The sequence below is a fragment of the Sceloporus occidentalis genome, unplaced genomic scaffold, assembly GCF_023333645.1.
Source record: "Sceloporus occidentalis isolate IW3139 unplaced genomic scaffold, rSceOcc1.0.p SCAF_6, whole genome shotgun sequence".
Classification (NCBI taxonomy): domain Eukaryota; kingdom Metazoa; phylum Chordata; class Lepidosauria; order Squamata; family Phrynosomatidae; genus Sceloporus; species Sceloporus occidentalis.
In genome coordinates, this window is record NW_028316986.1 from 107,502,819 (window position 1) to 107,529,333 (window position 26,515).

Below are 26,515 nucleotides of genomic sequence, written 5' to 3' on the forward strand. Positions count from 1 at the left end.
ATTATAGGCACACTTTGTTGTCTTCTGTATACCTACATGGAACTCTGTGTTCACAGAGGGGTTGCCTAGAGGCAATGTGCTAACATGTACAGTCCACTGCACCCCTGGCTGGTGTGCTACTGCACCAGATGCCCTACAACTCACCTGGCCACTCTTCCCCATGCAAATTCCATGCTCCTCTCCAGACACAGGAAAACATGCATAGACTACATATGTGCTAGGACTCTGAAGAGAGGCAGTTGTAGGATTACTAAATGTGAAACTTCTGCACATGGGACAGAGGAAAGTGAGTATGTTCTACAATTGTGTAAAAAAAGAACCAAGCCACAGCCAACAACTTTCAATTAACATTTGTTTAATTTGCAAATGTAAGCACCATAACACTCATTCTAGTTTTGTGAGTTTCGCATGAGATGAATCTATCCAACCAGATAGCCAAACAAAGCCAATGCAGAATATTTCCATTGTGAAACAAAAATGGCAACCTGAAACTCCAGACTATCGGATGAACATTAAGTACCTGGTTGCATTCTGCTTTGCCCCCATTCTTGAGGGATCAAAACAGAGGAAGTAAATCAAATCAAATCAAAAAGGTTTCCCAGATAGCTACTATCTAAAGTAGACATATTTTTCCTGTATGTTTGTTGTGACATGTTCATCTAAATTACTGTACACTACCATGAGCACCTGGAAAAGAGATGACTGATTTTATGCAGTAATAAAAATGAAGGCTGCAGCAGGGGGATGAAAATCTAGCAGGACCTTTACGACTGATTTAGGTTAACATGAGCTTAGAACTTTTGTGGATTTCATCCAGATCCACTGATGGAAATCTACCAAAGGGGTGGCCAGATTTTTTCCCCGTCCTTTCCTTTTTAGCTGAAACACACTAACATGACTATCTCCTTCAAAACTGTACATGAACAAAAAAAATTAAAATAGTATTTTAAAATTGTGGTTTACGAAGTATTATTATTATTATTATTTGTACTAGTCCAATTTGTGTCTGCCATTTGAAATGATAACGAAATCATGTCCTTTTTTATTTAAAATTACATCAATCTTCTTTTGCTTTCTTAGCAAAATGCCTAAACCTTTTTAGTCTCATTCTGGACGCCCGTGGATTCACTTCAGCAGGGCTTTGGCAGCTGCAGGAATTTTATCATGGGGAACAGTTTATCACAGGGGTGAGCAAAGTGGTGCCCACAGTCTGCATGCACCCCCTGAGCCATTATTTGCCCCCCTCCCAAGAGTAAAACAAACTGCTTCAAAATGTCTCTGAAACCTTCAAGGGGAGGGATTTCCACCCTATTAGGAGGTCCCTTGGGCCACTAAGAGTCAACAAAAAGTTTTGCTAAAATTTTCAGAAATATTTTTGCCCCCAAATGCCTTCTATGGATGTGGGAGGCATTTTCATCACATTTTGGTCCCACCTTGGGACAATGAAGGCCCAAGAGAGGGCTTTACTGAAAGAAGGAAGTAAACAGGAAATGATTTCTGCTCACCTGTTGTTAAAAAAAAAAAAAAAACTCCTGGGCATAAAATGGTCCAGGAAAGGCTCAAAACATTGTTCTCTAGATGGGAAAGGGTGTGTGTGTATATATATATTGCAGGAACAGGTGTGGCAGGTGGTGTAGCCCTCCAAACTTTCCTGGGTGCTAATCTAGTCCCACTACTCTCCCACAGTTGCCCACCACTCATTATCAGTTGCAAGCAGTAGCAACACCACCAAGAACAATAACAACTACTACAATAACAATTGTTATCATCATCATCATCATCTGATATCCTGCCTTTTCCTCAGAACTGAGGCTCTAAGCAGCTTACACACATCAGTAAAAATGTAAGTGAAAATACAATTAAGATCAAAAAATTTAAAAGCAATTTAAAATATATCAATTAACAGACAAGGAATGCAACAAATACAGCACACTATTAAAAGCCTTTTTGTTATATACACAATTGCCAAAGGCTTAGTGAAATAATAATTTAAAAATCTTAACTTGTTCAAATAACACAACAAAGAAAGGCAGACTAGCTTCCTTAAGAATGGAGTTCAGAGCCTGGGAGCAGCCACCAAGACAGCCTTGTCACAGGTGTAGAATCATAGAATCATACACTACCTGGTGAGGGTGGTGGTATCAAACTGTGGGTCTTTTGCACAGATCTTAAAACCCAAGGAGACTCATATAGGAGACTACAGTCTTTCAGATAATCTGGACCTAAACTATATATAGTTGGACCTTGGTATCCACGGGGGATCCATTCCAGACCACCACCACCCCGCAGATACCTCCATTCTGGTCTCTCTCCCCCCTGCAGATACTGAACTTAATGGTGGCATGACATGTGTGCACCTGCTAGTGCAGCCACGTGCATGTGCTGCTATTGGGGACAACAGGGTTTGCTTAAATCCGTGGATGGCAAGCCCACAGATAATGAGGCCCCACTGTATTTCTTTTGCCCAGGAACAGACTAGTATCCAGTGGAACTATTGCAACAAGCTAAGTCATGTACTCCCAGCAACAACAAATGAAAGCTGTTAAAGGTTTTCAGTTGTCATGGATCAAAATCCTTAAAAAGAGATGCTTAGCATTCAGTAAAATCTATCTAGCACTTGACCTTATCTAAGCCAGAAAGCAGTAATCAGAAATAAGGACATCCAGACTTTAAAAAGTAGAAGCTGTTTAGGATCACAGGTGAAACCTTTAGCATGGAAGCAAGAAAACTTGAGCATAGTTAACGATAAAGTTTTAATGTGTAGTAGATCAAGAATTATACCTGCTCGGACAGTTCAAAACATGTGTCAGAAGAAATTTAAAGTAAACTAGTTTAATCAGGCTAGGCAATAAAACAGGCATAGCGCCAAACTGAATGTACACTGATAAAGGGAATAAAGCATGTTTGAGCAGAATAAAGTGACTGAATTTAGAATCAGAGAAACAACGAGGAAAAATTATTTTAAATTCTTACCATCCTCGAATGATTTTAATGAAAATCACAGGGGAGAGTACCCAAGAGGTGCAATCCACAACATCATGAAAAACCTCAATGGTGCTTTCTGAAGGGTCTGGCTTATTGAAAATCATGATCTATATTTTTTTAAAAAATAAAAAAAATGAAAAAATCACACCCTGTTTTAATCTAATAAGGAAATATAACATGAACAAAGGATGTACATTAAAAAGAAAGAAAGAAAGAAAGAAAGAAAGAAAGAAAGAAAGAAGCTTACCTTTCCAGGCCTAGGATTAATTTTATTTTGGTTGTTTCCTGAAAATATCTGTTAAAAGAAAGGAAGCAAACCGTAAGTACTCCAAACTGAAAATGAGATTTATTTTACCCATCATATAAATCAGACTTAATGAAATATGTGTTTCAGTGTACAGTGGACCCTTGTTATACGCTGGTGTTTGGTTCCAGGATCCCCCGTGTATAACAAAATCCGTGTATGCTCAAGTCCCATTAAATATAATGACATAGCAAAATGGTGTCCCTTAGAAAAAATGGAAAATCAAGGTAAATTTATACTTTTTTGGAACATTTTCAAACCGTGTATGCTTAAATCCGTGTATAAAAAATCCGTGTATATATATTACTTTAAAATATATCAAACTATTTAAAAAACCCATCCTTTTAAATATGCAGAGTGCTTTGTGTTATTAAAATGGAATACTTTTTAAGGTAATACGGTCCAGCATAATTTAATATCTTTCTGATCCACCAACACACTTCCCGGTTTTCCATGTGAATTATTTAGTAATTCTGATGTGAAATTGAAGGCTTTTGTGGCTGGCATCCAGTTTTTTGTGGGTTTTTCAGGCTATGTGGCTGTGTTCTGGAAGAATTTATTCCTGACGTTTTGCCTACATCTGTGGCTAGCATCTTCGGAGAATGGTGGCATGGAGAGGTGTGGGGTATATGTACTATGTGACCCTTGGTTGAGAGGATGTTATTTACATGTCTGTTGGTGTATGTTAAGTCCTCAGGGTGGGAGGATATGCAAGGAGAATTTGTGTCTATTTAATTAGTGATCCATTTGTTGGGAAACCCCCTGCCCCTGGGTGTGTTCATTTGCATGTGCTAAATTGTGATTTTGGTGTTTTCCAGGACTGGTAGCCAGACTTGGTTTATTCTCAGGCTTTCCAAGTTGTCCAAGTGTCTGTGGATTTCAATGGCTTCCCTGCGCATTCTGAACTGATAAGTGTTGGCAGGTCCAGAATTTCAGTTTTTTCAAATAGTATTTTATGCCCAGGTTGGTTTATAAATTTAGCAATTCTGTTTTTGCACAGCTGCAGGTATGCATATTCAACTTGCTTTCAATGTAACAACCATAAATCTTTTCCTGTTTGTAAGTACACTTGGATGGTCAGGACTTATATGGAGAAGTAACTATAGAACTACAGCTTTAGCCAACAAAGGCATACATGTTTAGTATATTATTGCACCTCAGCCAGGAAAATAAGGGGGGTTTTTTAATGAAAAGAAGTAGTAATGCTTTGACACCTTTTTAAAAATAGTGTTTTTTAAAAATTTTAAATAGTGAAGAAAACCTTTTGTTTAGAAACTAGAATTGTCATTTTCATGTCTACCCAATTTTTATTCAGCCATCAAAATTGCATATATTTTACTGAAGCAAAGGAGGAAAGATTTAAAATGAAAATGAAATCAACAAGCCTACTATGCAAAATCATAAGAGTGTATTCTCAAAGTAGATAATCGGCATCAAACCTACCTCAATATCTAGAAAACTATTTGTTTCATATTGGCCAGGTTTCAACCAGCTTGAAAAACTGGTGTCAAGGTTTCCAAAGTTTGGTATTTGTAAAATTCTCTCTTTTTTTGCATCATCAGTTTGTAAGTATTTCTCCATATAGTTTGCAGACCTGAAATCTGAAAGAGACTGAACAGTATGATAAAAAAAATTAGAGGATTTTTATTAGGAAAATATATATGAACAAAAGTTTATAAGGTTAATGAAATTATGTAATGTCTGTTGTATTACCTCTGATTGCTGAGCTGTATCAAATATTAGAGGAGACATTCCCAAGGAATCCACACTCTTCTGGGATGCAAATGATGTTGTGATTGTGTTTATAGAGGTTACAGAGGGTATAAACACTTTTTCTTTAGTGGCAGGTGTCAGTAGGCTTGAGAAGATGGCACTGTTCTCAAGTCGAGATCGCTTAATATCACCATCTGTACTATCCTTATTCTCCTTCCCATTCATTTCTTGGGAAAGGACAGGATCAACTCTGCTGGATAATTTTAGAGACTGGAGGATGATGCTGTTTTCAGTAGAGGCACGTTTGGGTCTGACTCTAGCCTCAGTTTCTAAACTTTGCAATTTCATCTGTAGGGATGGGGCTAGATCTTGTGGTTTATCTCTCTTTATTCCCAAGCCAACAGTGAATACATTTGGGTCAAATATTTTCTCTAAATTGTCTTCATGAATTGGAGGCATAGCAAAGTGAGGTGCTGGAGATTTTGGAACCTTGGGCTTTTTCTTTTTCTGGGGTATACAAATAGAGCTATCTAGATTTTTAAGTGTTTCAGTAAACTTTGCCATATCTGATGGGGACTCACAAATGGTTTCTTCATTGCCCGATTTAGGAACACTGCAACCACTACTTGGACTTTGCTGTCCATTGCTATTTTGCTCAAATATCTGTATATTTTCTAAAACAGTATTTGTCATCTTTTTATCTTCAGTTTGAGAAATCACATTTTGCTCTGATTCTGACTTTCTAGATGGTAGGTCAGATTGCAATAAACTTTTTTCATCTTTACATGTGAAACATAAGTTTGTTTTCCAGGAATGTTCCTCTTCACATTTAGGAGACGTGGCTCTAGCTTTTACATTTGTGCTATTATTTTGGAAGGTTTCAGCTTCTTCACTCTGTTCTATAGATTTAACTTCACTTGTGGGCTGTAGATTCTCCTTTGTTAATTCTGCCTCCAATTTTTTAGGTGTAAGACCATCTTCATTACCATTTTGATTAAACTGAGATTCAGCCATTTTTCCAATTTCCTCATTTGTTATCATACTTGACTGGGTCCTTCCCTCTGACTTGATTTTTGTATCTGAAGTAATTTCTTTCAATTTTGTGCCATTTTGCAAAGCTTTCTGACGGCCGTTTGTCTTGTTTGCCGCTCTGTTAATCTGTTCATTTTCAGTGTGCTGTTTCCCAAACTTGAGTTTTGCTCTACCAACAAACGTATTTGATACAGAACCTTTTTTTGAAGCAGAGGTTTCAGTAGATTGATTTTGATTTGTATGTTTGTTTTCAAACATAGATATTTTATTGGCAATATTGAAATTAATTTTGACTGCTTTGTCTATCAAGTCTTGGTCACTTCCCAAATCTTCCAGGCTTTTGGATGTTTTAAGGTTTAACTCAATGCTTTTTGGTTTAGCTGGTCTGAAAAGACAAGGGAATAAAAAAAGAATTACATTGCATTCCATGTTAACAACACCGTTTATTTTTAATGTGATAAAAATACTAATCTATATAGATACTCAAATTATAGGAACACTAAATACGACTGTTCAACTCAATCAATTGGATAGAGTGGGACTTTTTTCAAATTATAGTTTTATAATGTGTGTCCCACTGACCTCCATAACACAAATAACTAAGTATGCATAGGACTGGAGAATTAAGTAATCTTAAGATTTAAGTGCAGTAGGGTGCATGAAAAAAAGCATAGTGTTAATCAAGCTATTGAAAGTAATACTTATACTCTATTCTGTGTTAGGCTATATTTGAACTCTTTTGTTCTGGATGTGATATTAATTGGAATGTATGCAGAAGACAGTGATCAGTATGGCGTGGGAGCAGGAAAAAGTCATACAAAGTCTTACAGAGTTGGCTATGTTTAAGCAGCAGATGAGATGATGAAGAGGAGACATAAAACTCATTAGCCAGAGATGAGGCAGAAAAATGCCATAGCAGGGGTGGGCAACTATGCAGGGGCCTGAAAGTCGTAATTACAAGCCTGCCAATGTATTTCACTAGGGTAACAATGAAATGTCTTTTCTGTCAAAGGACTAGTGTTTGCTTTTTGGAATTTATATTTTCTTATGATGGTTGAATTTGTTGATAAAGTATCTTTACTTTCACAGCAGATGATTTGGAGAAACATACCCTCTTTCCACTCCACCCTACATGATTGTCCATAGCATACATATACACACCACACAACCCACATATGATCCTACAGAACTAAACTGACATGGACTCTTTGTATATATCTCTGTACAGGTTATGTGGCAGTGGGCTTGTCAGGGCTTACAACGCTGCTCCAAGAAAGAATGGAGATGAATTCGATTAACTGTTGATAATCCACCTTCTCACCTCACCTACATATTACCATTTTTAAAGGTGAATAAAAGTTTTACAATGCTATTAGTACCTTAGTGTACTACAGTACTTCTGTGTAAATGTCTTAATTTCTAAAACTGGTCCAGTATGTATGGGCCTTTAAAGGATTCCATGGTGGCAGACTTCTGAAATCCAGTCAGCATTACCCATATTGGGTTACCTGAACATCTCTATTTGTTATAGTAGCATAACAATGCAAAGTTAGCTAGCTGGCATCAGAGAAAAACTTAAAATGCTGGTAAAGAAGGAGTCCTAATATCACTGCCGTATCATTGCCTAATATCATTGCTGTTACACTGATGAGAATAAACTCTGCAATGAAGCAATCCCTAGCAGCTCCCCACACCCAAGTCCTCTCATGTGCCTTAATAAACTCCAGAAGCAATTTGTGAGTCTTTTCTCCACATAGCTGATTGTTAGAGGACAGTCCACAGTATAATCTGTGGTTCAAACTTCTTACAGGACTGTGGGCTCTCAGAATGAAAGCTATTCCATCAAAAGGACCATGAATATTTGTGAAGGCTATGAGTAAAATATACTAAGGGATAAAACTTTTTTTAAAAAAATTCTGACAAGCAACTTGTCTAAGCAGCTACTTGTGTTCTTACTTGCTAAAACTAATCAAGCTCTTCTAATTGCTATCTATGATTTCACAATGGAAAACTTTTCAGGGCATAATGCTTGGGTTGGCAAGCAATCATTTCTTCAGTCCCAAATAAAATGACAAAGAAGACATTTGGAATGAATGAAGAAAGGTATTTGTTTCCAGGCTTCTTTTCAGTAGAAAGGGGCTTAGAATGTGGTTATTCGAATAACTGAAGAGTTCAGTTAAAAAACGATTTTACAAGAAGGCAGCTGATTTCTATTACAGTTTTTAGGCAGTGAAGTAATATTTGACACAGAGAGGTACTCTTTGGAGAAAAAGGTCCAAGAATGGTCACAGACAATTCAAAGCGGCGGGGGGGGGGGGACTAGCTTAGGACTAGGGAAAAAAGGAAAAATTGGAATATTTTCCAAACAGATCTATGGATACTTTGATAGTTATTTAAGACTTGATATAAATGCTATACTATAGTATGATCCTGCTATAAAGAAATGTATGGCTAATCCATGAATTTATTTCAGTCCACCACCAAAGTGTGTGTGAGCAGATACAGCAACAATTTCCCAACAAATCTCTAAAATCCATGTTTTTATTTGATCTTTATTTGGACCCATGGGTCCAAAACACATAGCAGAAATAATCCAGTTTGAGACCACTTCAACTGCTCTGGCTCAATGCTTGGGAATTCTGGGACATTCAGCCTTCTCTATCAGAGAGCTCTGGTGCCACAATAAACTACAATCCCCAGGATTCCCAAGCACTGAGCCAGGGCAGTTAAAGCTGTCTCAAACTGGATTATTTTTGCAGTGTGTTGGACCATGGTTTCCATGTCAATTGTGAAAGAGCAAGAATATCAAAGAGGTGCTTAGTTAAGAACTGAAAAACTCTTAAGCAGAATATATTAAGATACAGATTTAGACAGGAAATGTTTTAGCAGAAAGAAATAGAAGGATTAAGAGAACAGGATCATTTAGCTGACCAGGGCTAGTGAAAGAGCATAGTCTTTTTGAAGAATGAAAGCAAATAAGAGAAATCACTCTTCACTTCGTCCATCCCCTGGTGATCTTTGGTTTTATGGGTTTTAAAGTTTCTTTCTTTAAAAAAAATATGAGAGTACAAACATCTACCAAAATCTGAAGGAACTGTGCACGAGAGTAATTTCAATCCGTCAACTCCATTTCCCTCTAGTAGCTAATATCATAAATAAGGGTCAATGAAGATGGAGACAAAGCATGTTTTAACATAAAACCTGAGAACAAAATTTAATGTTCCCAACGAACACTAGAATAACTAGAGTTTTATTTGCACTGCAAAAAAATCCAGGTTGACACTACTTTAACTGCCATGTCTCAATACTATGGAAATCTGAGGACTGTAGTTTATTGTGGCACCAGAGCTCTCTGGCAGAATAGACTAGATATCTCACAAAACTACAATTCCCACAATACCACAACAGTTGCTTTTTTAATCACTTTATTTTATAGAGCAAGACATGTCATTCAGAAACAAATCCTTCAATTAACAACATCAACCTGCTTTAAAATAACTCTTTTAAAATAACAATTATTATTTCAGATATTGGCCATAACATCTGAATTGCATTTTGCTACTTGATTTAGTCTTATGTTAGTACAGTCCTAAAAAAAGATCTGAAAATACCTTGGAAATAAAATGTTTGGAAATAAATTGGAATCTAAAAAACAGAAATTTTACTCACGTATTATGAAACAAAAACACAGTACTTTCCTCCTTGGCATTGTTAAGTGCACAAAAATAATTTTGTGAAAAAATGCCAGAGATGTAAGAGGTCCTATTTATACGAAACATTCTTCCAAAACCTTAACTAAATATTTCAGAGTTAGTATGTTTGAGAAGTGTAGTCCTGAATGGGATTTCAAACATTTAGAATGAAAGGACAAGTTCAAGTTATATTGTCTAAGGCGCGTTACAGAGCGCCGAAAAGCAGCGCTCTGCCAGCGCCATCATTAGCTGCACCGAGAAGCCCCAGCGGCCAAACCGCGAGGCTTCCCGACGCAGCTAAAAAGAAGCGCCAAAATGGCGCATCTTCTTATGTCGCGGAAATGACGCGACGAGGCGCCAATGGCGCACTCGACACGTCATTTTCGCAATGCTACGTGCAGACGCTAAGCGTCCGGCACATAAAAATGGCCGTGCCCGTGTGTATAGGGTGCGGCCATTTTTACGCCCCCGTCGCGTGCTAGGGGTCAGGCCGGTATGGACGCTAGGTCCTCAGCCAACTCCTAGCACATGACAGGGGCGCCACAAAGGCCCGTGCGGAATGGGCCTATGTAAGGCCTCATTCACGCTTACCTTTTTGTACCGAGGAGATACAGGTCTCCTTGGCAATGCCAATCCAATTTGTAGTTCCCACTATGCTCTGTGGTATTTTTTATCCCTATTGCCGTTCACACTTGGCAATGGGGAGGTCACAGTGGGGATAGGAGTGAGGTGGCAGAGACAGCGGGGGGGGGGAGGAGAGCAAGAGGAGGAGGAAAAGGAGGAGGGCAGATGCAGCAGCAGCAGCAGGGGCAAGAGGAAGAGAGGAAGGAGGAAGATGAGGAAGGAGGACAGGTGGCAGGGACAAGAGGAACAGGAGGAAGAGAAGAAGAGATGGAAGGCTGATGTGGCAGCATGGGCAAGAGGAAGAGGAGGAAGATAGGAAGGAGGACACAGTGGCGGGGCATGAGGAGGAGGAGAGGAAGAGGGCAGATGTGACGACAGGGGCAAGAGGAAGAGAGGGACAGATATGGCAGCGGGGGCAAGAGGAAGAGGAGGTAGGAGGAAGAGAAAAAGCAGCGGTGGTGGGGGAGAGAGGAGGAGGAAGAGGAGAGGCACTGTGATGCTCCGAATGGGACTGACTTTGCATTGCCATTGGCGGCTCCCGCAAAAAAACAAGCAAATAGTGCTTTTGAAAAGAAGCAGTAAATGCTTCAGATTTAAAAGCACAGGTTTAAATGGGTTTTGTCGCACCCCCACCTCCCCACAAATCGCATCAGAGAAAATTGGTGAGAGCGTGAACGACCCTCTTTAAACTGGTTTCCAGACCGGTTTATATTATAGTATGAATAAGGCCTAAGAGAGAAAAGTTTGTTTCTTTTGAAAAAAAAATAACGCCTGAAAGATATTGAAGATGAGTTCACCACTCTCTTAAAATGCAGCAAGGAAAAAAACAGCTCCTGAATGATTTATCGCTCCAATAATACAACACAACATATAACGCCTACAGTTATAATACACAGTCTCTTCTGAAAATGTGTCAGGACTAGAAAAACAATGTAAATTCAAGTGGTTATGTTACTGCTTTATTAATTTGAATATCATGGATAATTACAGCAATACCTTATTGCTGAACATATTTCATGGAAGTATATTCCAATGATTTCAGAGATTCACTTCAAAACAGGGCAGCAAATTTAGAGCCCAATTCTTATAATTCTTTCAGAGACCTGGGACTTAGTCCCAAGTATAAATGCTTACAATTGCACATTTCCTGCACAGTCCGATGCTCTTACCCCATCATGTTCAGTGAGGCTTACTCCCAGGTTGAGTACATAGGATTTCAGCTTTATAGTGCAATGTTAAACATACTGTATTTACTTTAATGTCATTGTTGCTATAATAAACAGGATTAATAATAATAATAATAATAATTATTATTATTATTATTTATTTATATTTCCCGCCTCTCCCTGCAGATCGAGGTGGGATGACATCATTAAAATAATACAATACAGTATAAAAATACAGTCAATAAAATGCTAACATTAGTACAATTAAATAGCTAGACCACCCTCTAATCATCCAATAATCGTACAATCATAGTCCGAAGTGGAGCATTTCATTTTAATAACCTCCTATATAAGATCGGGTGGGTAGATATCCATCTTAAGTGCCTTCTTAAAGGCATCTAAGGTGGTAATAAGACGGATCTCCTCCAGTTGGCTATTCCACAATTTAGGGGCCATAGCAGTGAACGCTCTATGGGAAATTGTCATTAACCTGATCTTATGTTATTCTAGTAAATACTTCCCAGTTGTTCTGAGAGTGCGGGGCAGATTGTGTAGGGAGAGGTGCTCCCGCAAGTAACTCAGGCCTGAGCCATGTAGGGCTTTAAAGATAATAACCAACACCTTGTACTGCGCCCGGAAGTTGATCGGCAGCCAGTGAAGAGATTTTAGTACAGGTGTTATATGGTCAGACCTAGGTGTACCAGTGACCAGCCTGGCTGCCGCATTTTGAACCAATTGAAGTTTCTGAACTTGGTACAAGGGTAGCCCCTTACAGAAATCTAAACAAGAGATTACCAGTGCGTGTACCACTGCTTCAAGGCCCTTTTGGTCCAGGTAGGGACCAGGTAGGTAACAGACCTAGCTCAAGGTTTCGTTCCCCCAGCAAGAGCACTGCTTGAATTGGGTTTCACTAAGGGGATTCCCCTGAGAGGGAGGCTAGCACATGTCTTTTGCGATTCCTCTTTCCTTTGTATCCCGCGTCTCCAAAAGGTTCCAAGAGTTAGTTGCCCTTCCAGAATTTGGGGGGGGGGGGTTTGCAGGGAAAAGTGAAAATCCTCTGCTGTCACTACCAGGTTCCAGCATAGTCTTCCAGCAGTGGAAGAAGGCTTTTGTTCATATAAAAGGAAGTTGGATGAAACACACTTAGTTTCATATGTGAAACTAAGATTACTATTCTAGTAATGTATTAGGAAACCTGCTATATTTACTTAGGATGAGGCTGTCAAGGTACACTGGGTTCATGTAAACTAATGTTTTACTTTCCGAGATTTAGGAAATAAAGTTAACAATACAATTCAAAATCAAAACAACTGAAGTGATTTTCATTTCCTTGAATCGTGCACATATATCACAGATGGTTTATATTTCTCTATAACACTTCATGGCCATATTACAACATATGGGAGAAGGTTTACATTCTGATGACTAATCTGAAGAGTATGTCATCTCCTTAAGAACACAATGTGATTCCCACCCATATTTATAAAATGCTTTGTCAAAGTAAGGCACAGGTAATTCTTCCTTCCTCCATAAAGTACTTTACTTTTGGTTAACTCACAAAGATGTATGTAAAATTAAGTACTAGTAGTAAACATAGTTAAAGAAAACCTCAAAATCAAGAGCAGTTAAGTGTCTGTGAACCACACAATCCAGTTCAATAGAGATCTCATTACCTGCTAACTGAAAAAACTGTTATTATTCCAGAATGGAAGACAAGTTGCGTGAAACCAGCTCAAGTCCTTGTTTGACCCCTTATCCACACATGGGGTCAAATGCATCCTCACAGCACCGAAAGAGATTAATAAAACTTTTGCACTGTTCTTGCTCCAGGTAGTCACCAACTCTTGATATGTGCTGTTTCATCTCTTGATCTCTTAATTTAATTCAAATGCATCTAAGGAAATAAGCTCAAATCTACAAAACTACCAACTTCTATCTTTCAGTTAATCTCAAAGGTGCTGCAAGATCCCTTTGCATACTCTTAATGAAAATGATGTTCATATTCTCATAGTTTTGAGGATTGTTTCTATCCCTACTGGAAAGACAAAGATAACTTAAAAATTATCCAGGTAATGTGAGTAACCCTACCAAATGCTATGTAAACTTCCTTATTGTTCACCATGTATATGTTTGCTTTAGTTAAGTAGTATCAGCATCAGCATTAGATGGTTTTGGAAATAATTTGACACTTGTAAATTGTGCACTAGGGAAAGGAAGAATAAATGATATAGATACCTTAAACTCCAAGCCTGAGATCATCTGTATTTTATTAAAAAAAACCCAATCCAAACAAACAAACAAACAAACAAACAACTAAAGGTGGAGTAAACAACTGTCATCAAGCTTTCCCCCACTAATACTTCCTAATGCATGATCAAACAGTGATCTATAATGTTTTTTCCTTGAATATGATGGGAACTGCCTGTTTAAAGGCCTATATTGTTTGGAAAATGAACAACCTACAATGGCATGAACATCTCAAAAGGCCTATGTTCCTATGATTGAACAAACTCTGGAGGGAATTATTCTAAAAAAATAGGGTGCATCTATACTGTAGACATAATGCCGTTTGACAGCACTTTAATTGCCATGGCTCCAGCCTACAAAATCCTGAGTTTCACAGTGTTGTGAGGCAACAGCACTCTTTGGCAGAGAAGGCTAAAGATGTAAAACTACAGATCCCAGGACTCCACAGTATGGAATGGTGTCCACATAAAATGGTGTCAAACGGCATTATTGCTATAGTGTAGATGCATCCATAATCACTCATGTAGCTGTGAAGTCTGATGACTGTATATAGCAGCTCAGTTCTATGAGACTGACTGCTTCTGACACTCAGAATGAATCAAGCCATGACTGATAAACAGCCAGGGGAACCTGAGACATTGAAAAGAAGCAGCTTCAGAACTGACAGGGTTTGTCACTACTGACACAAAGAAAAGGTCAAGTGTAATCTCCAAGACTAATGCAATGGCAGCAAATGGCAGGAACTGTGTGCTTCAGGTAACTGTTTTGTGTTCTTACTCAGGCAACTATGAAGTGTGCCAATTTCATAGAGGCTGCTTGTGTATTATGGACTACCATTTGTGAGATTTCATTGTTCCTATAGGTAATTTATAATTCCTAGTTTCTGCATCATACGCATGCAATTATTATAATTATTTTTGTATTTTCATTGCATAATTTGTTGTTTTATGTTTTAAAAACGACAGTCAGTTCTTGCAGATGTTTGTATTTCTTATTGTTGAGTGCTGTTGACCAGGATTGGTCATTTGCAACAACACTGTTTTACTGGGAAAGGAGTCTCTTTAACAGGATGACATTTTATTTGCAACTGGTATCATGACTGATATCTAGGTATTTGATTTGTATGGCTTTCTTGAGAGTACATTTGGCCCTCACAAGTGGCTTAATCTGATTCCTTGACAAACGTTTAAAATTAACTATTAAGCTTCTCTCTTTTCAAAAAAATCAATTTACAAAACTACAGTTATCATATTTTTCTAAGTACTCAGGAGGTTCTATCAGCTTCATCAGTACTGCTTTTTCTCATACAAGCTAATCCATGCTGATGAAGAGGCCCTTGTGTTCAGGCATTATTCATTACATTTCCTTCAACATGGGAGCAAGAAAGAGATTAGCCCTGACTCTTCCACTACTGCTGTCCTCCGTTGGAAAGCAACACCTTTGAAGAGCAGAGATTCCTGTGCATGGAGATTCTCCACACAAACAACCCACAGATCCCTGAGATTCCTTACTGTAGCTTTCAGAAGTTGCTTTTCATTTTGTAAAAAAGCAAATAAAAAAACCTCACAGGGAAAAAGGCTCTGCAGGATTCTGTGATGTATAGTTTGGCCCTTAACCAGCTACTTTTTACAATGCATATGGGAAAACATTTGTGTCCACAGAAAATGTTGTCACAGACACCAATAATTATTATCTTCCTCATTTTCCTTACTGTGGGTTATAATTTCTCTTGAGTAAATGAAAAGTCCAAAAACAATGTATAGAAAACATTCTTGAAATTAAATTTTGTTTCAAAGTGCGAGCTAACACAACAAAAATAGTCTAATTGTCTTCAATTACACGAATCCTAAAAAGCAGTTGCAATAGTAGCAAGCCCTGGAGTTTCAGTTTAATTTTTGAAGATTCACTTATATTAAAGCAAGTGAAAGCCAGGCATCAGGATAGATAGCAATTACAATTCCTGCTTACTAAGTGATTTAATAAACATCTTGTTCGAGCAGTATACAAATTTAAAATGTGAAACTACTTACAGACTAACTTTTGTTGTGACCGTTCTGGAAACATCGAAGGTTGTATTTCTCTGTTTTGCACTATCCCAATCAGAGGAAGCTTGTTTTTCATGTGTTGTTCCTATCTGACCATTTTTACGCTTATCAGTCTGCAACAAAACACTGCCATCAGTGCTGTTGAAAAAATGAGTGATCTTTGAGCCTGTCTTCTCTTCCGAAAGTAGCAGAGTGCTATTGCCTGTAGGCCCCATGGAAGAAACTTTAGGAGTCTCCACAGGGCTTTCATTGGGAGATGATTTCTCTACTGTAGTGTTTTTTGATGTTGAGTTACCATCTGTTACACCTCCATTTTGTTTTTTGGTGGAAGAATCTTTGCCATGACTCTTCAGACCTGTGGGTGAAAGAGGACCTGCCTCAGACTGATTTTTTTTAAAGGATTTTCTCCTGTATGGAGATGAAGCTGAGGTCTGCTGTTTGCTTTTTTCTAACTCTGTTTTATTAAATCCCTTCTGATTACTTCCAGCCCTTACGTCATGATTAGCTGTGGGAGAATTACTCTGCAGAGAAGTCTTAGCTTTTCTTTCAGAACTGTTTATTTTTTCTGAAGAAATACTATCAAAAACAGATTCTTCTTTTACACTATTCTCAGTGACACTTTTATCTCCATTTGGTATATCACTGGAAGACTGAGATTTTCTCCTCTTTCCAGACCTCCTTACTGCAGGTTTTTTATCCATTGTGACTGTGCTACTACAGTTGTCATCTAATGTAGCAGTCTCTGTTTCATTTGAATTTGGTTGTTCAGTCTTATGAAGAAAGATATCTACTGTCAACACTCGAGAAGGGCAAATGCGCTCAGCTGGCTTTGATTCCAAAACAGGGGACTGATCTTTTGATGGTGCATAATCTGGTTCCACAAATGGAGGCACATCCACTAATTGCTTGTGGTCTAATATGTTGTGTTCTAGGTCTTCACTGGATATATTAGTTAAACTTTTAAAAAAGTCTGGAGTAGTAGTATTTGTTGTATCAGTTACAAGATTGTTCTCTCCTTCCAGTGTCTGGAGTGTAAGATTGCTATCGAATAACGTATTTTTTATTGTCTCATTACTACTGTGCCATTCAGGTGACCATTCGCTGTCAGATGAAATTCCTTTAGTGTTCCATTCTGAAACAATGTCATTATACAAAGGTGTCAGGTCCTTATTGTAGAGATACTCATCTGGGTCTTGAACACTATTCTGTATCCTTGACAGGTTTGGATCATAAGACTGGTCAATAAGAGACTCTTCACTTTTGGACAGATCTTTTAAGTCCTCAATATCTAGCGATGCCAATGGAGCTAAATTCTTGTGAGATGTAGAGTCTGCACTTATAACACTTGGCCTTAAAGAAGCTTCTAATGTGTTTTTCGGATGTTTTCTTCTCCCAGTTGTAAAAAAATTTCCAAACTTCCCCAAAACTGGTTTCTTTTTGTTTTCTTCCTTAGAGGATTCTGAAGAGCGGGTTTTGGACTAAAAAGACAATCAAAAGGAAGAAGGAAGTCAGAATTCAAAACAAGGGTATTTTATACACACATATTTCTATTAAACATGTATATGGTCAAAGGCGAAGTGGACCTAAACCCTCCTGAACTGCAAGTTTTCTTTGGAAAGAATATTGTTACAGTTTTAAGAATGCCATTTTACCCATCTATTGTCATTCAAGTCATTTCCGACTTAAAGCAACCCTATCAAAGGGTTTTCTTGGCAAGATGTGTTCAGAGGGGGTTTGCCTTTTGCCTTCCTCTGAGGCTGAGAGAATGTGACTTCTCTGGGGTCATTCAGTATGGCTGTGCAGAGATATGAACTCTGGTCTCCCAGAGTCTTATTCAGAGATTACACTCCTAAACAGGTATATAGTTTATGCTGTAGTTATGCAAACCTTTAATCACGAAACGACTTGTCAGTACAAAGGTCACATTCTTAATAAATATGATTTTCATTAGCTACAGATTGTGTCAGTGAAACACTGGGGTATGACTCAGGGCCGTTTCTTTATCCTTCTGAACAAAAATAAATGAAATCTCTTCCTCCTCATCAAGACTTGTTAGCAGAAACATGTATTTTGTCCTCTGTTAAGCCCAACACAACAGTACCACCATTTGTCTACTCAAAAGCCAAAAACTGCTAATCCGGCAATGTTTGGCCACAGTCTTATGTGGCCAAAAGTCACCTATCTTATGTGGCCAAAAGCATCCCTATTCAAGCTGACCAGATGTCCTAATAACCGCAGAGGAGGAGAAAGCACTGCAAAATGAGGGAGACACAACTGAACAAATGCTCAAAACAGTTAATATAAATGTAAACCCATGCTTCTTGGCGATGCTCAAAATGGAGGGTGTTTCAGAGCTCCTCCTGGGCAGAAGGTTGGAATGTAGGGTGTGTCACAGAATCATAGAATTGTAGAGTTGGAAGAGGCCACAAGGGCCATCCAGTCCAACCCCATTCTGCCATGCAGGAAATCTCAATCAAAGCATCCCCGACAGATGGCCATCCAGCCTCTGCTTAAAGACCTCCAAGGAAGGAGACTCCACTACACTCCGGGGGAGTTTGTTCCACTGTCGAACATCCCTTGCTGTCAGGAAGTTCCTCCTAATGTTGAGGTGGAATCTCTGTTCCTGGGGCTTGCATCCCTTGTTCCAGGTTCTGTTCTCTGGAAAAGGAGGACGTGTCTGGCCACCCTTTTGCTAATGCAATGAAACCTTGCACATTAGCAAAATGCACCTGCTCCTGTAGTCATGGATTTCTGATTTCTGGACAACCCTCTAACAGTATTTCTCTGGTCCTTCAACAAGAACTTCTGAAAGGATGCAAATGCTGCACAGTGAGAAAGAGGCAGAAAAGCCTGTTTGGAAGCAAACCTCTGCCAGCCATTCTCAGGATCCCAAGGTAGTGTCTCTGTTTATGAGGCCAGCAAGAGGCAAGTCAGGCACCCAGGCAGGAGACTCCCAGGCTCTGCTCTGGCTTAAGAGCTGGAGGGCTCAGGTGCCGGGAGGGAGGGAGGGAGGTGGGAAGGAATGCTGCCTCATACTCCCAAGGCAGGCCACTGGGACGCTTCAAGGGCTGTTGTCACCGCCTCTGAGGAAACAAGCGGCAACCGACCGCAGGAGAGAGAGAGCGAGCGCGCTCTTCCTCAAGCCCTTTCCTGCCTCTTTCCAGTCCTGTGGCACCCAAGTGCTTTCAGCCTTGGGCCAGGACTCTGGGGAGCAGGCTCTGGAAATAATAACAATAATAATAACAACAACAATAATAAATGTATTTGTACCTGACCTCTCCCAGGGGATTGAGGCGGCTTACATACACGGAACAGATAACATAATATTCATAAAATGACAAATAGCATACAATTTATTAAAACCCTCTTTCCTCTTATCCCAACCAATCCAAAAACCAAATATCATCATCATCATCATCATCAGATTAAAATCTTTAACATCTATAAACCTGGATCTATATCCCTGGGCACCCACCGGGGTGAGACACTCTCTCAGCCTCAGAGGCCAACCATGGCAACAAAGAAAAAGAAGCCCTCTGAAGAAAACTATCCTCACAGGGCTGCCTTTACTGCTGCTGCGTGCCTTCCACCCGGAGGAGACCTAAGCACGCCCCCCTTTTGCCACTGCCTTCCCCCTGAGGCTGAGAGAGTGTGACTTGCCCGTGGCCCAAGCGGGGATTCGAACCCAGGTGCCCAGAGTCCCGGCACTCAAACCATTCCCCCCCCCCCCATGGCTCCTTAGGGGCAAGCGACAGCAAGACCTTGGTCGGTCTCCTTCCCTGCCTGCCCCTGCAAAGCCCTGCACTTACTGTGGGGCTCTCGCTCTCTCTGTCTGTCCCCTGAGCGCAGCCCTTGCTGCCCTTTCCTTCCCGGGCTCCTCTCCTCCTCCTCCTCCTCTTCCTCCTGGGCTCAGGCTGAGAGAGGGAGATTGGCTCCCGCGGAGGCGCCGAGCGTCTGAACGGCTCAGCCCGCCACGCCCCAGCGCTGCCCGCCTCCGCCTCCAGCGCCACCGGCAGCAGCTGCAGGGCCCATGGCAATGGCTCCCCTGGCACCCGGGACCCAGGGCAGGCAGGCAGGCAGGCAGGCAGGCGGGGGAGAGAGGGAGGAAGAGGGCCAGCCAGGGCAAAGGCAAGGGGGGCACCTGCAGGAGGGAGGGAGGGAGGGAGGGAGAGAGGGAGGCCTCACAAACCTCAGCTCCACAAACTGAAAAAGGGTGGGTGGGGGTGATATATTAGTATTAGTATTATTATTATCATCAACTATTATTATCAACTATTTTTATTATTTATCAACTATTATTTACTATTATTGTTTAATAATAATAATAATACATTTTATTTATGTTTCCCCGCCTCTCCCGGTGGATCGGAGCGAGGTTACAGACTAAATAAAAGCACAAAGTGTTTACATCAGAATTCAATTAAAAGCAGCTAAAAACAATAAAATATCCAACATCAGACAATAACAATAGTATCAACAAGCAAGCAAATAATAATAATAATTATTATCAACTATTATTATTATTATTATTTACTGTTATTATTTGTTTGTTATATTATTATTTAATCTTAATATGTATTCATATGTGTTTTGTTAAATTATTTTCAGTAGAATGTACACCTCAGGGCAGGTTTATTTTATTTTATTCTATTTTTAAATAATAATAATAATAATAATAATAATAATAATAATAAATCTTTTATTTTTACCCCGCCTCTCCATCCAGATCGAGGCAGCTTACAATAACTGATAGTATGTACAGCGCTGTGTAAATTTAATGGCACTCTGTAAATAAAGCTTGATAACAGCAACAACAAAACTTTATTTAGAGATTATTATTAAGCTTCATTTATAGAGCACTGTAAAATTGGAGAAGGAGGGAGGAAAGGACACGGATAATAATAATAATAATAATAATAATAATCCAGCTCCTTCCCTCCCTTTTTCTCCAGTTCTTATTATCCGTCTCCTTCCCTCCCTCCCTCTCCAAACCCCTTGTACATACTGTTTCATTATTATTGTGTCTTCAAGTCACTTCTGATTCATGGGGACCCTCATCGTGGGGTTTTCTTGGCCAGTTTCTTTAGAAGGGGTTTGCCCTTTGCCACCCTCTGAGGCTGAGAGAGTGTGGCCTCCCCAAGGTCACCCAGTGTGGGTTCACATGGCCGAGCTGGGATTCGAATCTCCAGAGTGGCAGTCCAATGCTCAAACCACTACACTGCACTGCCTCCCACTACATTTGCAGACCCAGAGCCTTGTTTATATGGAATTGTTGTAGTCATTGTGTGTCTCCAAGTCATTTCTGACCTATGGCGGCACTAAAGCATTATTATTATTATTATTATTATTAGTCTTCAAGTCACTTCTGACTTATGGGGACCCCCATTGTGGGGTTTTCTGGGCAGGTTTCTTCAGAGAGGGTTTGCCCTTGCCACTGTCTGAGGCTGAGAGAGTGTAGCTTGCCCCAAGCCACCCAGTGTGGGTTCACATGGCAAAGCTGGGATTTCAGTCCTGGTTTCCAGAGTCATAGTCCAATGCCCAAACTAATACACTACACTGGCTCAGTCCCACCACATGTTGAAAATTCAGAGCCCTGTTTGTATGGAATTGCTGTTGCTGTTGTTGTGTGTCTCCAAGTCACTTCTGACCTATGGCGACTGTAAGGGAAACCTATCATGAGGTTTTCTGGGCAAGTTTCTTTAGAGAGGGTTTGCCCTTGCCACCGTCTGAGGCTGAGAGAGTGTGACAAGCCCAAGGTCTTGGTCAAAGGGAAGGCTTCTTCGCACACCTGGGCAGCCCATTCAAATATGGGACAAGACAGACCATAAAATACCAGTAGAAGATACTTCAGTTCCTAATTAGCCCAGTGAATAATTTTACTTGTACTTCACATGAAGCAGTAAAATTCAAACATACAGCAGTGTTAGTCTGGAAAATCAGGATGCAAAGGGGTCTTTGAGATTAACAGAGAGAAGTTAGTAGCATGAACTTTCGTAGCATGAAGTTGAGCCTACTTCCACAGATACATGTAGTGGATCCATGTCCACCTCATGCATCTGAAGAAGTAGGCTGAAGTCTACAAAAGCTCATGCTACCAACTTCTATCTTTCACTGCCCAACTCTCCCAAGTGGTTTATGGATGCCCACTACATGTATCCGGAAGTAGGCTCAAGTCTAAAAAAGCTTTTGCCACTAACTTCTATCTTCCAGTTAGTCTCAAAGGTACTGCAAGATCCTTTGCATAATGAAGTAATAAGAGAAGGTGTTTCTCTTAACAAAAGGGTGAAGGGAGCTGTAATTTCATAGGACAGGGGTAACACACATGGACAATCTAGGATGTTCCCAGACTGCAGCTTCCATCCTGTCTTACCCTCAGTAATGGTAACAAAATAGGGTGGGGGTCACCCATTGCCTCTAAATTCTATGTTTGACGGATGGGGGAAGCCATACAACTTCAGCTGAATGCAGGGCAGAGGTGGTTGCTTGAAGATGCCAAGGAACCAGGCATAACTTTCTAGATTGTCAAGAGAAAGGTGCCAACAAGTGGAACAATGCCCAGGAAATAAGGTATTTTCACAGAGCTGGTTGCTTGCCCTACACAAGCCTGAGCAATTTGAAATGCTGCTGAAGCACAGTCTATTCTCATCTATGAAGGACAAAAAGCTGCCTCAAGCAAAACCAACCACCTTTGATGTTATGGTAGAAAGCCAACTGTTCTTATTGGGTATTTTGAAAAAAACCCAATCCAATGCCAAGAAATCATGTCTGAAGTTACCGCAATTATAAAACAAGACTTAAAACGTATATTTTAAAAGAGGCTTGTTATGAATATGATCCAGTGTTTGCTTATTTATTTTTAAATTCAATGATCGGTCTCTGGAGAATATCTTTAAAGGGAGTTTACAGGATAACAATAAGAAGAAATAATGTCTGAATAAATATATGCTACTACGCATCACAACATATGGAGGAATTATATATCAAGGGGAAGAATCAGCAAGGAAACAGAAGAGTGACATATCCATAAGTCAAGATCTTGAATTAGGGAACCAATCTTTCATCTCCACCATTTCTGAAAATTATTTTACTGTTTAGATCAGTGAACTAGTAATGCTTTAACAGATGGAACAGCAAAAAGGATGCTCACTGGCAAATATGTATTTTTATATATCCCAGATGGGATTTAGTTTGAAATGCAAAACAGGCACTGTAAAACAAACACAAAGTTCTGATGCAAATTTGCACTGGAAGATACTCACATTAATTATTTTTGTCACAAAATAATGTGTGTAGAGGCCAAAGAGTGTAGTGGCTTGAGTTTTGGGCTATTTGGAGACAGGGGTTTGAATCCCTGCTCAACCATAAAAATCCACTGGGTGATCTTAGAGACGTCACACTCTCTCAGCCTCAGTGGAAGGCATAACAGATCATGCTAAGAAAACCCTGCGACAGGGTTGCCATAGAATTGCTGTAAGTCAGAAGTGACTTGAAGGAACACAACAACAAGTGGTCAAAATGATCCAAATAGCAGGCAATGGCCACAGCTGCTCAGATGACTGAAGTGCAAATGTAGAGATACAGATCTACTTCTTAACCCCCCCTCCCCACCTGGAAGCCAATCAGGAAGTCTAAGATATGTTAAGAATGCTTGGTTTGAGAGACTATTAAACTTCCCAGCACTCACAAAATCAAGAGTGGAAAAATGTACTGTAATACTAAAAGCTAACCCTCCCTTTGTCCTAGTTGTAGACTGATGTGTATTTTATAGATACTGGTTAACCATCTCTTCAGTACCTCTCCTTTCTTTACACATTACACTCAATGTGTATTCATTCTATCCTCAACTGCAAAGAGCCTGTGTGTGTAGAAACTGAACACATAATAGTTTACCCTTGAAGCATCCATGACAAGTTGCAGCGAACCAGAATGGTGTGGTGGTCTGAGTGTTGGATTTAGGATTCCAGAAGACTGGAGTTTGAATCCCTGTTCAGCCATGGAAACCCTCTAAGTAATTTTGGGCAAGTCATACTTTCTCAGCCTTAAAGGAAGGCAGTGGCAAATTGCTATGAATAAATCTTTCCAAGAAAACCCTATAACAGCATTGCCACAGGTCAGAGTTGACATGAAGGCATTTAACAATAAAAACAACAATGATCATATGCCAATCTTCATACATACTGCCATAGGAAAATGAGAGGTGAATATGAAGGCAATGAAGTTTGTTCCACTCTTTGCTCTGAAAAATATGTTAGCTAGCCTGAGAGGTAGCTAACAATTCAGGATGGTTAGCTGCTATTTCATCAGTTAGAGTTAATGAAAGCCAGACTTCAGAGGCTGAAGGAACTTGGCAGTTAGGAAGACCATGAGATAGTGGTTGCAGCCTTGAGAGAGCTACACAGCAAGTTTTTCTGTGGAGATCTATGGCTATGTACCTCCATTTATGCTCTGCTTGTATTTTGTACGTTAATAGAAAAGCAACTGTAACCTCATGCACACTTTCCTCAAAATAAACCCTACTGAGGTAACTAAGTCTGAGAAAACATGTCGATACCATTTGCTGTGTACTCTTCCTGGCACTTCTCACATTTGGAAGATTGGGAATGCAAATCAGTAAAACCGCTGTAAAATGAAACAGTGAAGTGGAAGGCTATCTCAGATGGTAGATGCATAAGATATAATTCCAAAGCCTGAATCTTTTGATAAATGCAACTACAGAACATCCATTGAATCAACAGCTGAACTGTAAATCAACACTTATGTAAAGTTTTGATTGAATGGATTTACTGCAGCCGGAATTATGAATTGAATTTAAGGATTAATCTGTGAAGATAATTAGTGACTGGATACCTGCTGTAAGGTTTTTAATATCTATAATTCAATTTAACTATCTTTATTTCAATGTTCCTTAATTAAATATGATTCAATTTAATATAGATTGTTCTTTTAAATAATTCAATCTTTTAAAATATAGTTAAACACATCTGTGGCAACATATTTACCAACACAGAACAAATAAATAATAAAGTGTATAATAAAATATAAATGCTTGAAAACCTCTTCTTAAATAAAAATATTTTTAGTGCAACTATATACATATTTACTAAAGATAAGTTACACTGATATCATTAAACTAAGCAATGCCCACAGACACTGCAGTATTAAAAACTAGAAGCGTTTGAAAATTTGGATAAGACCTCTGGGTTCTGAATTTTATATGTACCGTATTTTCTGGTGTATAAGACGACTGGGCGTATAAGACGACCCCCAACTTTTCCAGTTAAAATATAGAGTATAAGACCACCCCTCGTCCAATGCACACCAAATAAAAATTTAAAAAACATCACTGCATTTACCCCAACTCGTTCTCTAATCTTGGCTTGCTTGCTTGCTTATCTCTCTCTCTCTCTCTCTCTCTCTCTCTGTCTGTCTGTCTGTCTATCTATCATATCTCTCTCTCTCTCTCTCTCTCTCTCTCCCTCTCTCTGTCTCTCTCCCCCCTCCCTCCCTCCCTCCCTCCCTCCCTCCCTATCTATCTATCTATCTATCTATCTATCTATCTATCTATCTATTTCTCTCTCTCTCTCCCTCCCTCCCCCCTCTCTCTCTATCTATCTATTTCTTTCTCTCTCTCATCTATCTATCTATCTATCTATCTATCTATCTATCTATCTATCTATCATCTCTCTCTCTCTATCTCCCTCTCTCTCTCTCCCTCCCTCTCTCTCTCTATCTCCCTCTCTCTCATTTTTTATTTTTATTTACCCCAGGCCTTTGCTGAGGCCTGCAAAGCCTGCCTTGCATGCAGGCAGTACCCTGGCCTACTATAGGCCAAGTTTAGGGGGCCTGATGCCCACAAACGCCGGCTTCCAAAGGGCTCCGGAGGGCTTTGGAAGCTGGCAGGACAACCAGGTAAGTGCGCTGGGTTCCTGGGGCTCTCTTGTTACCGGCGTACAAGACGGCCCCCAACTTTTGACCCCATTTTAGAGGGTCAAAAAGTCGTCTTGTACACCGGAAAATACGGTAACTCCCAATTTGGAGGGAACCAATACCATCAATGGATACTTCACTCAACTTGTATTGTAAGTAACATGTGAATGCAACCAACAGCCTATCATCCAAGGCATGTTGACAGCCTTTGGATCTCAGCAAAATATTTCACTGACTATTGGTCTTATTATTGATATACTAATCTCATTACTATGCAAAGGAATCTTGTAGCATCATTGAAACTAACATTTTGTGCGAAAGAAGTTATAGCATAAGCTTTTGTAGGCTCACCAAATCTACAAAAGCTTGTGCTATAACTTCTTTTGCACAACTAGGCCCCATTCCCACTGGGCTATAAAGCGACGAATCATGCTCCGACTTTGGCTTGGATCGAGTTCCCGAGTCATATTTGAATCATGTCCATCATTCCCATTACAAAAGGGAGCAAACGAACTCGGTTTTTCTAGACCCATGTTCTCTTTCCCATTGATATTTCTCTGTTGTATTTTGATGCGGACTATTTTGTTCCCCGTTCCCATTGCCTGTCTTGAACCTTTTTTCTTTTTTAAGCTGTCAATCAAGCGCTTAGGCGATTGGACATCACAGTGACTTCAGTTCCTTCGATGCCTTTTGACGTGGGCTATTTTGTTCCCAGTTGCATCTTTCAAAGCTGTTTTTCTGTTTGTTTGTTTTTAGCGGTCGATGGGTCGCTAAAGCGCC

General features: G+C 39.7%; 1 protein-coding gene across 6 annotated transcripts in view; it reads right to left on the reverse strand.

The window, feature by feature from the left end:
* CRYBG1 (crystallin beta-gamma domain containing 1) overlaps positions 1-26,515 on the reverse strand; it is a 150,089-nt gene that overhangs the window by 40,978 nt on the left and 82,596 nt on the right. For 5 of the 6 annotated variants that reach the window (XM_089530648.1, XM_089530651.1, XM_089530652.1 and 2 more), the window contains exons 3-7: positions 15,794-17,286; positions 5,003-6,419; positions 4,733-4,900; positions 3,233-3,280; positions 2,974-3,092 (exon numbers count right to left, since the gene is read on the reverse strand). In XM_089530648.1, the coding sequence (XP_089386774.1) occupies positions 2,974-3,092; positions 3,233-3,280; positions 4,733-4,900; positions 5,003-6,419; positions 15,794-17,286 (3,245 nt within the window). Of the gene's footprint in view, positions 1-2,973; positions 3,093-3,232; positions 3,281-4,732; positions 4,901-5,002; positions 6,420-15,793; positions 17,287-19,617; positions 19,729-26,515 lie in introns of those variants that run through there. The other variant, XM_089530653.1, reaches the window with a different exon arrangement.